Raw genomic sequence first — 16,819 nt, 5'->3', positions numbered from 1 at the left:
AAAGTTGGTAAGATGTAATACTTAAATGAATCTCTGTACATATGAATTTTCTTTGCTCAATATTTTTAAATCTAGAAACGAAAACTGTAGGTGTTCACTGTTTGAAAGCTTTTCCAGTTCCTCTCAACTTCCGTTACTGTTCTCTGGCTTGTACTCCGTATTGTGCATCCTATTTGGGAACTGGTTTCAAAGCACAACATGGACAACACTCCAACTGTGGATTTTCATTGTGGGAAACAAATGCACTCTGCAAATGATTGTTGGCTCAAAGACCAGCTTTGTATAAACCCCAACAAATTGGGATGGATACAGACAATGTGCAAGTCAGTGCCAAGCGGACAACAGAGAGGATTTTGTAGTCAACAGCTTGCTGGTGAAACATGGAGTGTGCTGGATGTTACAGCATCTCTTAAACAGCATAGGTTAAAAGATGAAATCAAAACATCTTGGTTTTTTTACAAATGGAAGGAGTAAGACTTAAAAATGGAGATTATTATGGGGTCTGCTGTTTCGGTAACTTCACAGGTGAGGGTTTACAGGGATACTTGTAACGTTTCCCCCTCCGGTGTCCCAGGAGCCAGAGGTGGGGAGAGAGGCCTCAGGTTTCCCAGCCTCCCCACGCAGTGGGGACAGGGGAAGCCCACTTCTGGCCAAGGCTTCCCAGTATATAGCAGGAACAGCTGACCAAGAGGGTAGTGGGGATTTTCTGCCCAGACTAGAACGGCAGCAGCAGCAAAGGTCTTTGTTTTCAGGGCCTGGTCTTGGTTCTGGATTGGCATGGGGTAGGAGAAGAGAAGGATACAGTATATTTCTAAGTGTTTTCAAGCCTACCCACACAACTCTTCTAAAGCACATGAATAACCTGAATTGTGCCTTGTAGTGACACTGTTGGGATGGCAAGAAAATCTAAAGTGTTTTTTTTAATTAGTTTAATCTAATTTGGGACCTCAAACACTAAAATGACTTAAGCCTAACCGTGGTACTGCATGGTGTTACTACAAGGCACACTTAAGGATGTTTGATGCGCCAACTCTGCATTTCCCTACCGTAACATGTTAAGGTAAAACTTAAAAGAAATCTGAACTTTGAGTTCCATAGGTTTATAATGTCTGGCTTGGGGATAACTTCAGTATTTCTATACTGTATTATTTTACTGACACTCTTAACTATAAATCTATTTTAATATAGTTTTTTGTCTAGGAATTAATGTTAGTCCTTTCAAACGTCTGTACCACCTACTTTCCATTATTGATTTGGGGTATTGCTGTAGCACCCAGAGCCATCGCTCAGGATTGGGGAATTTACTATGCTAAGTGCTGTGCAAGCAGGTACTGAGGCCTAGTTCTATAGTTAAATGTTTTGCCAGTATACATATATCAGTCCAATATAGTATTCTAGCAAAACCCTCCTCATGTAGATAGGTGCTTTTGCTGGTATAGCTTATCCTTTTTTGCTAGCCAAACAAGCTATATTGACAAAAGCACTCTTATACTGAGTCTACACTAGGGCTTTTGCCAGCATAGAAATGTTACAAAAAATCTCACACACGCTCCTGACTTTTCTGTAGAGGCAAAAGTTCCAGATCCTGATCTGGCCTAAAACAGTACTTACTGCAAATTGAGAACAGGTGAAACCCAGCACTTAGTGCAGTTTTTCTACATCAGCCAGAATATTTTAAGGCTATAGGTCTTCAGTTTCTTTGGTAGCTTGTTCTAGTTGCTAGGAAATATTAAATAAATAAAAAAATAAAAAAAATAAATCTGGCTTGATGAGCTGGCACTGAGGGCAACTGTCATGTTACACAGAGACTAATCTGAGTTGTGGTGAAAGATTTTCAGTTCACGCCCTGTAGCATTGACTCCTTTTTAATGGACTCCGTTTATATTAACCCCACCTTAAAACCGAAGAGCTAGCTTGATCTAATGATTTCTGATAAATTCCATCTTTCCCTGTTGCATAGTGATGGGAGAAATTTTTTGGACTGTACAGCTGGGTATTTTCAAAGGTGGTGGTCTCCTAGTTCATAACACAAGAACTAGGAATCACCAAATGAAATTAATAGGCAGCAGATTTAAAACAAACAAATATTTTTTCACACAATGCACAGTCAACCTATGGAACTCCTTGCCAGAGGATGTTGTGAAGGCCAAGACTATAACAGGATTCAAAAAAGAAGTAGATAAGTTCATGGACAATAGGTACATCAATGGCTATTAGCCAGGATGGACAGGGATGGTGTCCCTAGCCTCTGTTTGCCAGAAACTGGGAATGGGTGACAGGGGATGGATCACTTGATGATTACCTGTTCTGTTCCTTGCCTCTGGGGCTCCTGGCGTTGGCCACTGTTGGAAGACAGGATACTGGGCTAGGTGGACCTTTGGTCTGACCCAGTATGGTCTTTCTTATGTTTTATATTGAAAGCTGGACTGAGAGGTGAGTAATGGGAACAGATTTTACATTGGTGTTTGAGCATTAAGAATATTTGTTTGTTACCATGTCTGAATAGTAAATATGGATTATTGCTAATTTACCTGCAGTGTATGTCTTGCTTTCTAAAATCAGGCTAATGTTAATAAAAGGAGACTTATACATGACATAGGATAAGGCAAATCTCTTTCTTTAAAGGAACTGTAATCATATTAGTTCTGTACTAGTAGCTTTAGTATGACAGCCCTATATATTTCAGTGGGGCCAGTTGGAGCCCTTGTTAGGGCTTGCTGACCAGGAAAGTTGACTGGCAAGCCATTTGGCACTAGTGGTAGTATAGTAGGGAAGTCTCGAGTGCATAGGGCAGAGTGGTATGGATTCAATTCCCTCTTACATTGCTGCGTTGACATACCTTAAGCCTAGGGTTAGTGGGACTTGAGTCAGCTGACCCATGTCTGGGAACCCTGGGCTTGAGCATCTACATTGCATTTGAAACGTAGGTTAAGGATTTTCTGACCTGTGCTCAAACCTAGGGTTCTGATATCCACACTGCAGTGCACAGACCTGAGTCCAAGTAATTCTGTCCCAGAATTCCTATGCCCCCAACTCCTCAGTGTCTAAACTTTAGCCCTATGACTGTGTTGCACTGTGGGAAAACTCTCCTGTCCACCCTGTTTCCTAACTGTGACAGTGCCATTGATGGAACTCAGGTGCCCATACGGAGCACATGAGTACATAAGATGCATAATTAGCTCTTTTGGTGGCTGTTTCAGTAGAATGACTGCAATTTGAGAAGGCTTTATACTGAACTACCATCCAGTCTGAGAAATGGGTTCTCCATATGAAGGCTGAGTCACATCGGCAGGAAAATACCCATGTGCACCTGTTCTGGAGATAATTAGAATGTCCGTCTCCAGGGCCATCAAACTATTAAAATGAAACTTTGCAATTTGTAATTTTTAAAATGATCAATGAAGGTGTTTTTTGTTTTGGTTGTTTTTTAATTTATTTTTTCTTCGTTTTGAAGAATGACATAAATAGGTTTCAGAGGAAACACCCAGACACAATCTGGCTGCTGCTGGCTGCAAAGCAGTCAAGTGCATCCCCCGGTACCCCCAGGGATCCTTTATCCCTGCAGCTGCTGCACTGGCAGAAGCAGGGATAAGGAATCCCCAGGAGGTGGGGGAGGGCTGAGTTTTGGGACTGACTCCCACTCACTGTCCTCACAGTGCATGTAGCCTCAAGTTAGGGTTACCACCTGGCCAATATTTGCCCGGCCTGCCCATTTTTTTGTACGAATTCACCAGTTGCCCAGAAAAATAATTTAATCTGCTGTTTTTTTACGTGGGTTTAAAGATTTGCATTATCAGGATACTCTGTTAAATTTCTGTATCCAGCCAAAGATGCTGCAGTGTTCCCACTTCTGCAGTTTAAGAGATCAAAATTGTTGAAAATACAGCAGCTGTATGCTCACCAACAGTCAAGTGCACTGCATGTGTGTAAAAGAGAGGGTTTGAGTCAGGCAAGAGTGAGGAGAATGGGATGTTATCAGTCTTATCTATGTGTGTTATCTCTTTAGCTACTATAAGTGGCTGTTGGGGGAGGGGGGGTTGTGGAGTTGCCTTGAGGTTGTGGGGGGGCTTGTCTTGTGGCAGGGGGGTGCCTTTTTGCATTTCAAAGGTGGTAACCCTAGCCCCAAGGAGGGTAGATGGGGGCCCAGGAACAGAGAGCAGAGTGGCACCGAGCGGTTGCCCTGCAGGGAAGGGGAGTGGCAGAACTCCCAGCTCAGTGTGGCCGGGAGAGGGATGACCCCCCAACATCCTGGCAGCCATGAGCTTCCTCCTGCCAGTCAGCTTTGCTCCCTGTTCTCGGCAAACTCTGCACAGAAGCAAGGAGGAGCAGGAGCAGCAGGAAGCTGTGGGAAGTTATTTGGGTTGGCTCCTACTCACTGTCCTGACAGAACATGCAGCCCCAGGCAGGCCAAGGGGCACCAGAGAGCAGAGCAGGGACCAAGTGGCTGCCCTTGGGACTGCCTGTGCAGGGATGCCTGGGCACCAAAATTTGGTTCTGCTCTTGTAATCAGGAAGCAGTTTTCTTTGCAAAAAGCTTCTTATCAGTCTCCATTGAAAACCCTGCAGGCTTTCTGGTAGTGTGCTTGGAAACCAGCGTTCAGCAGACAGTGGGTTAACAGTGATCCGAGCAGCTCGTGTTGGCAGAGAGAGGTGTGGCTTCCGTTAGCAACAGAGTGCAATAGACTGCAACACAAATTGTCAGCATAGAGAGGACTGAGGAAATTGCTGTAAGGAAGTCTGGGATATATCCGGAGGACTTCTGGGACCTGAGTGCACACGGGAAAGCAATAGGGCTCAATCCTAGTCCCAGTTTAACATGGGCTTGGACCCTTCAAGTCTAGTACAGCTGGAGTTTGTTGGAGGTTCTGGAACATACTTAAGGAGAAGGAAATTGGCTGGTGGGGGTGTGACAGGAGTCCCAGGGGAGCCAACTGAGGTTACTCAATTAGGGTGAACTGCAAAGAATGGGGCAGACAATCCCCCAAACTGGTGGATGTTCCAATACTTAGATTTACCAAATCATCACAAAAGAGCTTCTTGTAATACCTTACTGGTTACCCAGAAGCCAACAACACAGTTCCCTTAGAGTAACCCAGCCTCAGGCCTCCACCTAGACACCTAAGAAAAATAGGAGGATTAATGAAAATCTTATTCATCATATAAAAAATGTTCTACCAATCCCAAAGGATCGGACAAGTTAATGAATATTCCATATCTTACCCAAATACACGCTTACAGCCAATTCTTGTTAACTAAACTAAAATGTATTAAAAAAAGAAAGAGAATTGGTTAAGAGATCAGTATACATACAGACACGAGCACAATTCTTGAGGTTCAGATTCATAGCAGAGATGGTGAGCTTTGTAGAGGCAAAGAGTTCTTTCAGAAATAGTTCATAGGTTACAGTCCAGTGTTTATATAGAGAGTGGTCCAGTCAGGACTGGGATCTCAGTCCTTATGGCTTAGGCTTTCCCTGCATGAAGCCTCAAGCAGATCTGATATGACAGGAGCAGGACCCAAGCCATTTTTTTATATAACTTCAGGCCTTCCTTGACAGGTCAGAATCCTTAGGCGAACAATAGGCACTCCTGGGGACCTTGAAGTGCGCCCATTTTCTAAGCATCACTGGTGATTATCCATACAGATTAACATAAGGCAATTGCCTGTTTTTCCACCATTCACAGATAAATTGCTATACATTTCCAAGAGATGAATACGGTGATATCCTATGTTTACAGTTCATTTAAATGTTAAGATGTCCTTTTGCTCTCTGAAGTAACAGAATACAGCATAGACAGGGACTGTTTGATTACATTGTCGTCTACCAATATATATGTAAATACACAAACATTATCTCTCCCATGTCTTGAAGGGTTGAATTTGAGTCATTTATCCTGTGGGATGCCTAACCCTTTCTGGTCATGCGTCAAGGGGGATTGCTGGAAATGGAAGGTCTGGACAGTGCGGAAAGTTTCATTCCGCACCAATAAACACATTTCTCGGAGACTGTAAATTTGCTGTTTTGTTTTGTAGTGGGATTGAAGTAAGCCTTCTCAATACCAGGAGGTGAATAATCCTGTCTGAGCTATGAGTTGGTTGTTTTTATGTGTGGGTGTGGTTTTTTTGGTTGCAACTCACCTTTCAGCAGGAAACGGTTGAGTTGATGTTAGCTTGTGGTTTTTTAGGCTGATTGTTTCTTTTTGAACAATGATTTTAACTTCAGATTTTCTGTTTCACCCCCTTCTAGGAGGGTTTTCACTGCATTTGTTTGTTTTCAGCCAGCTAAAATATTTGTGTTTGGCATTGGAGAGGGAAAGAATTCCAAGGACAATAGTTTGTCGCCTTTACTTGGGGCCCACTCTTCAAGAAAGCATTTGGACTATTGCTTCCATTGCAGGGCCCAAAATAATAGCTCCCAGGTACAGAGCAAGTAGGAAGCACTTAGAGACCATGAAGGTATGTCTACGCAGTAAGCATCACAAGCTTCAGCATTGGTTTCACAAGCCTGCCTGGGGAACGTGGATGCATACTCAATTGCCAGTCCACAATGCTTTGTCTCCACACTGTTTTTAGTGTACTAGTTAGATTAAGGCTAGTGTGGGTATGCCTACTTGAGTTGTAGATTGTAGCTTAGATGTACCTTAGGGGCATTTGACAAACTTAATAGTGAAATGCCTCCTTAGACTGTACAGGGTCACTGAATGCTGTGGTGAAGTTATTTCTCTGCAAATCATCTTTAAAAACAATGTTCGTGGCACAGATACCTCAAAATGTAACTCTTCCTTCTGAACCCTGTTTTCCTACACTCCTTTATGGATATGAAACCTGGGTGGCCTATTTACAGCACCTCAAGAGTCTGGAGAGGTACCACCCACGATGCCTCCGGAATATCCTTTGCATCAGGTGGGAAGATTGCTGCACTAATTCCAGCATCCTCCCTGAAGACAATGTCACCAGCATTGAAACAATGATTCTCATGCAGCAACTCTGTTGGGTTGGACATTGTGTGCGGATGCCAGACTCTTGCCTCCCAAAACAAGTCGTCATACTCTCAACTCAACCATGGTCAGAGATCTCCCGGTGGTCAGAGGAAACACACTTTCTGTGCGTCTTTTTAGTATCTCAAGAAAACTGATGTGGTTCCAGGATTGGACTCCTGAGTCATCTCAGGACCCGTATGTAAATCCGTCATAGAGATGATCCTCGAATCGAGGGTGTGACGGTGCACCCCATAAGGCTTTATGGAAATGTTTATGACTGTATATATGACATGTGCCATGTAACATATCTATGTAAAGGTTATGATCTACTGAATATATTCATCCTATTTGTATGCATGTGTCATTCTTGTATTCGAAGTTATGAATATTGGCTGTATACTTGTTTGGTTTTAAATAGCCTTAGTAAGGCATTTGGTCAGCTTCTTTAGAAGGGAATTAAGTGCCCAATCAAGAAGCACTTAACGCACAATGGATCTTGGAAGGCTCCAATCCACATAAGAAGTCTACATGAGGACGTTCAAGGTAGCATGTGGACAATGGCTGCTGCCTGTAAAAACTGAGTCATGCATGGACATGTGACTTGCCCATGGGACTCCAAAACTCCATCTTGGAGCTGGACTTTGCAGAGGAGGGGGTCTCCACCCACTAGAGAGAGTCTATTTAAATCCCTGGGAGACCCCCCCATTTGGTCTTCAGCTGGCTCAAGAGAGAGCCTCTCCACCCCCAAGGATACCTGAAAGAAACTGGAACAAAGGACAGTAACTACAGGGGGTGTGAGGGATTGCTGGACCCAGACTAGAAGGAGACTAGTCTGTAAAAGGAAGCTTACTGGAATTCCTCTGAGGGTGAGGTTTTTATCTGTATTCAGTTTTCTTACTGTATTAGACATAGACTTGCGTGTTCTATTTTATTTTTGTTGGTAATTTACTTTTTTCTGTCTGTTACTACTTGGAACCACTTAAATCCTACTTTTGGTATTTAATAAAATCACTTTTTACTTATTAACCCAGAGTATATTAATACGTGGGGGGCAAACAGCTGTGCATATCTCTCTATCAGTGTTATAGAGGGTGAACAATTTATGAATTTACTCTGTATAAGCTTTATACAGGGTAAAACGGATTTATTTGGGGTTTGGATCCCTTTGGGAGTTGAGCATCTGAGTGTTAAAGACAGGAACGCTTCTTAACTGAAAGCAGCTTAAGCCTACGGCTGTTAGGGGACATGGTTCAGACCTGAGTCTGGGTTTGCAGCAGGCTAGCAGGTCTGGCTCAAACCAGGCAGGGCACTGAAGTCCCAAGCTGGGAGGGCAGGGAAAGCAAGGGCAGAAGTAGTCTTGGCACATCAGTTGGCAACCCCAAGGGGGTTTCTGTGATGCAACCCATCACAGAGGGATCGCTGATTTAGAAATCTTTTTATTTTAAAAAAATAGGGCTACTTAAAGGTGTGGTCAGGACCTGAGCAACCCCTTTTGGCCTGGCGTGACACTATAGGTGTGCCCCGCCTATAACTTGCTCAAGTGGAGCAGCAGTAGATTGCAATTGAACAGCCCAGGGGCAAGGAGAAGCAGACACCCACTAACCAGATGCTATGTATCTTTATAAGGCTTCAGGCCCCAGATATAGTCCCATACTGACAGTCCACACCTAAGTCTCTGAATCAGGTTAGACTTGTATCCAGATACCTCGGGAGCAACTGCCACCCACTACTTCTCGTCCTTGTTCTGCTTCCTGTTACTGTTATCCCTAGGCTGCAGCAGTAGGCTCCAGCCTGTTTTTTAAAGGGTTAGTACCTTTCCCCATGCGCATGCTCACGGGCTGTTATAGTTCATGGTTAAGGTTATTATTATGTCACGGAAGTCACAGAATCCAGTGACTTCCATTGACTTCTGTGACACTTTTTGCCCCAGAGCTAGAGCTCCCAGCCAGTCCCGCACCCGCAGCTGCCAGCCCCAACCCTGATGGGGGGGGACCCTGCAGCTGCCCAACCACGGCGGGGGGCTGGTGGACACAGGATTCTGTGTCTGGGCAGCTGCAGGGTCCCACGCCCGCCAAGGCTGGAGTCCCCACTGCCTGCTGGCTGGGCAGCTCATGGACCCCGCAGAGCTGCCCAGCCGCCGCAGTGGGGGCGAGGGGACCCTGTAGCTCCCACACCCGCAGCAGTGAGGGACCGGGGAGCCCCAGCAGCAGTGGGTGCTGAACCTGCCTACCCCTTTTGCCAGGGATATTTTTATGAAAGTCAGGGACAGGTCATGGGTTTCTGTGAATTTTTGTTTATTACCTGTGACCTGTCCATGACTTTTGCTAAAAATATTTGTGACAAACTGGGCTTCATTCATGGTGCTTTACAAATTCTACATTTTGATATAGACTCTTGGTACTAGAAAAACTGACTCTGGAACTAGGATGTGAACTTTCATATTGTTGTGTTAAGGGTCAAATAGCAATTATATAAATGTTTAAAATGGATTATCTATTCTTACATTGAAGCTGACTAAACAAGTATTTGAAGTACACCATTATTCTTTGCATATTTCAGGACTAATTCAGCCAAGAAGTAACTGTCACTTCTGGGCCTTAAAAGATCTGAATAACTTCACAGAAACTAAATATTCAAAGCTTCTACAATACAAGACACAGGGCAGTTTTTCGGTTAGTTTTGAGTTTGGGCCTGGCACAAACAATGTTGATGGTATTAGGTTTATTAATTGAAACAAACACTGTCCGTGATCACATTTTATCAATGAACACTGGCAACTGAGATGTCTTTACAGGAGTTTTTAAATACCATGTTTGCATTCTGCAATTCTTAACTTCAATTGGCAACATGTAGATGGACATTCATGTAGTCTTCCTTACCCCTAGCTTTTTCAATACATTTCAGTCCTGACCTGCTGCCCCTACTGTTGCTGTGATCCTGACAGTCTTGTTTAGGAGCGTCGGCTCTTGCCAAATTACTTTTCATAGTATCTACGAGGTATAGCAGCTATATCTTAAGAAAGCTTGTAATTCTCAAACTGTAGCTTAAAGATGTTATAATTTTCTCCAATAAGATGTTGTAGATAAGCATTTGCAAGAATGACGACATTGCTCATTTTTGTGGGATACTTCTGAATGTCACCTTTGTTGGGATCTGTAATGCTCTGTAGAAAATGGAGCAATGTGTATAGAATGTTTTAAAATAGATTCAGGGTCTTTTATTTAGTGCACAATTCATATTATAAATATACAAACATTTTGCCTTTGTAGACTGATAGAGGCTGTTTTACCCATTTCTATTCACTTTTTAAGTTGCTCCGTTTGCTTAGTGGGCTAATTGACACAAGTGGGATAATGTAACTTTAGTCAAGAGTCTGTTAATGTGTTTAACTTGATCCTCATGTTCTGAGAGTGTTTATAATTTTGGCACAACTTTCTCTGAGCTGGGACTTGATATTAAAAATGAAAATATCCCCCTCCCCTCCAATCCCAAAATTAAAACCGATGCTTAATTTGGTTAGCCCAGTATAACTGTCACTCACGGATGTCCGGTATAGGTCTGTGGTGTAGATCTGGCCTAAATCTCCTGCTGTCCTCTGATTCTTTCCCCTTACAATACAAACATGCTATAGTCTCTTCCATCTTAAAATCCACCAATGACCCCACTTGTCTTTTCAACTACCATCCCTTCAACTACTGCCCCTTGTCTCTTTCATCTCTAAGGTCAATGAACATACTATACAATTGCTTTTTGGAGTTAATCTCTTCCAGTTTCATCCTAGCCCCTCTCCAATCTGACTTCTGCCCCGTGCATGTCTCTGACACTGTCCTAGCTAAAGCTCAGAATCAGCTCCATTTCTCATCCTCCTTGATGAGTCGTTCATCTCTGACAGTCCACCATGGACTACTTGAAATATTGTCCCCTTTTGGCTTCTGTGAATCTGTAATCTCCTGGTTTTTCTCCAACCTCTAATTGTTCCTGCATTATGTGTCCTTTGAAAGACTCTTCTCATTTCCCCTTCCACTAGCTTTCTGTGGGGGTTCCACAGGGCTTTGTTCTTGGTCCCCTTCTCTTCTCCCTCTACATCTTATCTCTGGGTAATCTCATCCACAAAACTGTCTCATTATCCACCTTTAAATCTCACTTCAAACATCTCCTTTGCCAAGATGGCTACAAAAAAACTTGGCAATGAGTAGGCTGATGATGCTTATCGTGCTGGTCAGTATTGTCTTCTTTCCTTGTACTTCCCCCATCTGTCTGTATCCATTGGTTGTCTCGTCTCTTATTTAGATCGTAAGCTTATCAGGGCAGACACTATATTTTTTTTTGTGTTCTGAGTTTGTGCAGCAGCTAGTATAATGGTGTCCTAGTCCAGGACTAGGGCTCCTAGGGAATACTGTTTGTTGTTTGTATTACCATAGCACCTATCTTTCAGGCGTAATTTAAAAGCAAACTTTAAAAATGTGTGATGTGATTTAAATAAAAATATTACCCGCACCCTTCATAACTCAGCACTGATATCCAAAGACCTGCATCATAATGCCATTATAGGTTTCTCCTAAGCATAGCTCATGCAAATTTACCACTTTGTTCATGCCACCAAAATTAGAACAAAATCGTGCTGAAGTGACTTGGTGGCCATTTCTTTAAGTTCTCCTTCCTCCATTTCTTGTTACAGAACCTTTTACTAGTGGAAATGAGCTATAAATTAGAATCTGATTTGTTTGTTCTCCAGGTGTATATTGGTGAGCTTCCTCAGGATTTCCTACGTATCACCCCAACACAGCAGCAGCAGCAGATCCAATTGGATGCACAGGCAGCTCAACAGTTACAGTATGGAGGACCGATGGGCACAGTAGGCAGACTCAGCATCACTGTAGTACAGGTATGATTTGTAGCTCTCTTCTAATACATTTGTTAATCTGCTACATCTTCCACCCGTGGCCACCTGAGATCTGATGCTGAAATTGAAGTTGCTACACTAATTGGATAACATAGTTTCCGCTAAGTGGCTCTGTGTATTGGTCTCTCATTATGAAATAGGACCTGCACACACAGTTCCTAGCAGTGTTTACATACTAATTGCACAGCATTAACTGTAATGCACAGTACTACAGTTTTCCTATTTAAAATTTCTCGTCAGTATTTACTATTTTGGCCACGTACAGTAATTGAGTGGACGTGTGCTTTGTCATTGGGTTACTAAACCATCAGGAGCAGCAGCTTCCGTAACATCTTTTGTTAAAATAACTTGTGGGCAGAAGCTTTTTTCATCCTGGAATAAGATCAGTTATGCGGGTGTAAAATAAGATACTGTATGACTGCAACTGCAGCTTATAATATTGGTCCTTCCTTAGTGCAGTTGGGGCTGAAGTAGATGATCCCTTCCAGGCCTATGTGTCTGATTCTATTTTTTTATATATAGATATAGATTAAAAAAAGAATATAGTACTATATCAGTACAATACCTCTCCCATTCTTATTGTATTGTTTTAAATGTTTTAATGGTCAAAGTGAGAAGTTTTGGTGCTCCAGGGACATTCCCTGGACAACTACTAGTTTCAGAGTAACAGCCGTGTTAGTCTGTATTCTCAAAAAGAAAAGGAGTACTTGTGGCACCTTAGAGACTAACCAATTTATTTGAGCATAAGCTTTCGTGAGCTACAGCTCACTTCATCGGATGCATACTGTGGAAAATACAGAAGATGTTTGTATACATACAAACCATGAAAAAATGGGTGTTTACCACTACAAAAGGTTTCCTCTCCCCCTACCCCACTCTCCTGCTGGTAATAGCTTATCTAAAGTGATCACTCTCCTTACAGTGTGTATGATAATCAAGGTGGGCCATTTCCAGCACAAATCCAGGGTTTAACAAGAACGTCAGAGGAGGGGGGGGGTAGGAAAAAACAAGGGGAAATAGGTTACCTTGCATAATGACTTAGCCACTCCCAGTCTCTATTCAAGCCTAAGTTAATTGTATCCAATTTGCAAATGAATTCCAATTCAACAGTCTCTCGCTGGAGTCTGGTTTCGAAGTTTTTCTGTTGTAATATCGCAACTTTCATGTCTGTAATCGCGTGACCAGAGAGATTGAAGTGTTCTCCTACTGGTTTATGAATGTTATAATTCTTGACATCTGATTTGTGTCCATTTATTCTTTTACGTAGAGACTGTCCAGTTTGACCAATGTACATGGCAGAGGGGCATTGCTGGCACATGATGGCATATATCACATTGGTAGATGTGCAGGTGAACGAGCCTCTGATAGTGTGGCTGATGTTGTTAAGCCCTGTGATGGTGTTCCCTGAATAGATATGTGGGCACATTTGGCAACGGGCTTCGTTGCAAGCTTATGCTCAAATTGGTTAGTCTCTAAGGTGCCACAAGTACTCCTTTTCTTTTGGATAACTACTTTATCATCTTAGCCTTCTAAACTTTCCTAGAGATTGAAACTTCTGCATTCACTTCATTCAACCATTATCTTGCCATCTAGTGTTGGTTAAGTAAACTCTTTCTCTTTAGGGGTGGGGATATTTGGAAACCAAGCTCCCAGTATAACTTGACTTATGAAACGATAGTTGGCTTCTGGCTAAGAAATGATGATAAAAGAATATATTGGAGAAGTAGATGTGAGCTACGTTGTGCACGGCTTTGAAAGTGAAGGGAGAGTCCTTACATTTGATACAGAAGGTTAAAGGGAGCAGTTAAAAGAATTTCAGAAGGGTCTGGGTACCTTCTAACGGATAGACAAGGTAAATTATTTTTGGTACAGCCTTTTGGACAGACTGAAGTGAGGTAAGGCAAGGGCCCAAGAGGCCAGAGATGACGAGGTACAAGAAGTTTGGACTATTATCAGACAAAACATTGACATTATTGGAATCTTAAAATATTTTGCTGCTTCGCAGAGAAAAACCTTCTGTGCACATCATTCAGTTAAGAAGTAATGTGATATATTTTGCTAATTTGTTCCTTTGTTACTTGTGGGTTTTTGTGGGTTTTTTTTAAAAGCCTTTAAAGAGTCATATTGACATTGAGCCAGAACTAAAGAGGAATTAGTGTCGGAGACTCTGCTATTAATGTGTAAGAATACTGTAAGTCCCAAGACTTGCTTCTTCTAGTCAGACTTTCATTGCCTTCATTCCAGACACTGTCCATATTTTTGTATATACATTTGTAATGTATAAAAATTTCAAAGGGGAATGACTTAACAGTACACTTTTTCTCATAATCTTTCAGTAACAATGAGTGGTGTAAACCTTGTGGCTTGGGCTCTAAAGCCAAAGGGTGGGACACTTTATCGGTATAGTAATACTATACTAGTGTAGTGCTCCTAATGTAGAAACAGGTCTACTAGCAAAGCTGCGGTTTGTACCAGTATAGTAAAACCACTGTCAGTCAGGAATTGTGCCTCTTCATGTCCCTGGCCAGCATAGATGGGCCAGCAGAAGTCCATAGTGTAGATGCAACTGTACCAAGATGTGGGAGCCTCACATCTGATCAGCTAGTTATAAAACTCCTTAGTGTAGATGAGGCTCAGGCACTACATGAGCTATATGACAGTTTTTATGTGGTGGCAGGGAATTCCAAACTACCTATTAGAGGCCAGAGGAACAAAGGCTATAAGCCACAAATGAATTTTGGACTCCCATTTTGTTCAAGTGCTGCTGGTTTTCTTGAGATATAGTCCCTACCCAGGGAATTAATCTTAAATAAACACAATACAGTTCTAATACAATGCACAGGGTGAATTTATTTTAAAGCAGAGAGGGGATTTAATTTACTAGAGATACAAGTGTTACAACACTTCTTTGTGGCAGACTGTTACACACACTCTTAGATATTACTAAGGTGGATTGATTTAAATCAGTAAGCTGGAAAGTCTTCATTTAAATCATTGACTTTAATTGTGTGTTTTCATTTGTATTTTTCAGTTCTTTTCCTAAAGAGAGCTTGATTCTCATTGGTTGGTAACCATTAAAACATGTTGGTTTGCCACTAAATATAGTAGGGCTGTCAAGCTATTTAAAAAAAGTAATCGTGATTAATCGCAGTTTTAATGACATTGTTAAAGAATAATAGAATACAATTTTTTTTGTTTTCTATATTTTCAAATATATTGATTTCAATTACAACAGAATACAAAATGTACAGTGCTCATTTTATATTTATTACAAATATTTGCACTGTAAAAAAATTAACAAAAGAAATAGTATTTCAGTTCACCTCATACAAGTATTGTAGTGCAATCTCTTTATCATGAAAGTTGAATTTACAAATGTAGAATTATAATTTTTACATAACTCCCTTCAGCGGAGTGAGCCCTTGTTTGCAAAGGAGGGTGGATTTTACCTCGGGGATTGGACATGCAGCCGGAGAGGAGAGGCTGGTGCAGGGAGACTGAGCTCACCAGGCCCTTGTTCTCTGTGGCAGTGTTTCTGAATCTTTTTGTGCTGGCGACCCTATTGGGACTTAAAAACAAACAAACAAAAAACCTCCCCCTCCCCCCCAAAAAATAAAAAAAAAATTGTGACCTCCCCCATACCTTCAGCCCTGGGGGATGCAGGGCTCTGGGGCTCCCATGCCCCCCTCCATGCCTCCCTTCCCACCCAAAGGTATGTGATTAACATGTTAAAAAAAATGAATGCGTTAATTTTGTTTTCAGTTAATTGCAGGTGTTAACTGAAATCGACAGTCGTCAAATATAGCCTTTACACTAAATTTGTTGCTTTTTGCTAACCACATTTATTTAGGCAGTTGTATAGCTTATCCTAGAATCATAGCATCAGAGAAATGTAGGGCTGGAAGTGGCCTTGAAGTCCAGCCCACTACACTAAGGCAGGACCAAGTAAACATAGACTATCCGTGACTGGTGTTTGTCCAGCCTGTAAAAACCTCTTATGATGGGGATTTCACAACCTCCCTTGGAAAGCCTATTCCAGAGCTAGAAAGATGTTTTTCCTAATATCTAACCTAACTCTGCCTTGCTCTACCCCTGAGGATTGCTTTTTTTTTATTTGAGCCTCTGTCCACATCATAGGTGGGCCCAGTCAGTATCCCCTTTCGATTGTGACAGACTTCTTCTAAACTAATATAGTTTCATTTCATAAGAATTAATAAAGAAAATGGCAAACTTAATTTTATTTTATTTTCTTTATTCCTTTTTGGTTTCTTCCCAGGCAAAACTGGCAAAGAATTATGGTATGACCCGCATGGATCCATACTGTCGGGTACGGCTTGGCTATGCTGTGTATGAAACTCCTACAGCACACAATGGAGCCAAAAACCCACGCTGGAACAAAGTTATACAGTGCACTGTTCCCCCGGGTGTGGACTCTTTCTATCTTGAGATATTTGATGAGGTTAGAATTTTATTTGTGCTTTGCTGGTTTGAGGTTGGTGTGGGACCTTACAAAGCTGGACTGAGGTGACGTAGCCCAGTGATGTATACCAGCACCTGGAATGTTTTGGGTTTTTTTGTGGTGGATCACACTTTCACAAATTTCTTTTCAACCACAATAGGTAGAGGTACTGTCTCTAATGAGAGCTGAGATTCTCATATAATTGTATGAGTTCTGGAGGGATGACATAGGGGTTGTGAGAAGGTTATGTTAGCCTTAAAATCAAGCGGTTTCTGAATACTCTAATGCTAAACTACAGTGCAGTACGTGAGGAGCATTCTTTTATTCTGCACTTTATACTAAAAATAGGCTGCTCATGCAGTTCTTTGGGAGATAGTGTTGCAAGACTTTTCAAATCCGATTATAGCTTTAATCCAAGATGTAAGAGTTTTGGTGACAGTAAATCAGTTAAATGTAGAATAATCTTTGTAGACAAATT

The 16,819-nt window shown here is 41.9% G+C and overlaps 1 protein-coding gene across 2 annotated transcripts in view; it reads left to right on the top strand.

The window, feature by feature from the left end:
• LOC102930516 (toll interacting protein) overlaps positions 1-16,819 on the top strand; it is a 57,550-nt gene that overhangs the window by 8,871 nt on the left and 31,860 nt on the right. For both annotated transcript variants that reach the window (XM_037899607.2, XM_043548578.1), the window contains exons 2-3: positions 11,715-11,864; positions 16,159-16,341. In XM_037899607.2, coding sequence (XP_037755535.1) covers positions 11,715-11,864; positions 16,159-16,341 — 333 coding nt within the window. The remainder of the gene's footprint in view (positions 1-11,714; positions 11,865-16,158; positions 16,342-16,819) is intronic.

This window comes from Chelonia mydas, chromosome 6 (genome assembly GCF_015237465.2).
Source record: "Chelonia mydas isolate rCheMyd1 chromosome 6, rCheMyd1.pri.v2, whole genome shotgun sequence".
Classification (NCBI taxonomy): Eukaryota; Metazoa; Chordata; order Testudines; family Cheloniidae; genus Chelonia; species Chelonia mydas.
Note: the sequence above shows the minus strand (reverse complement) of the source record. Positions and strands in the feature narration are given on the sequence as shown.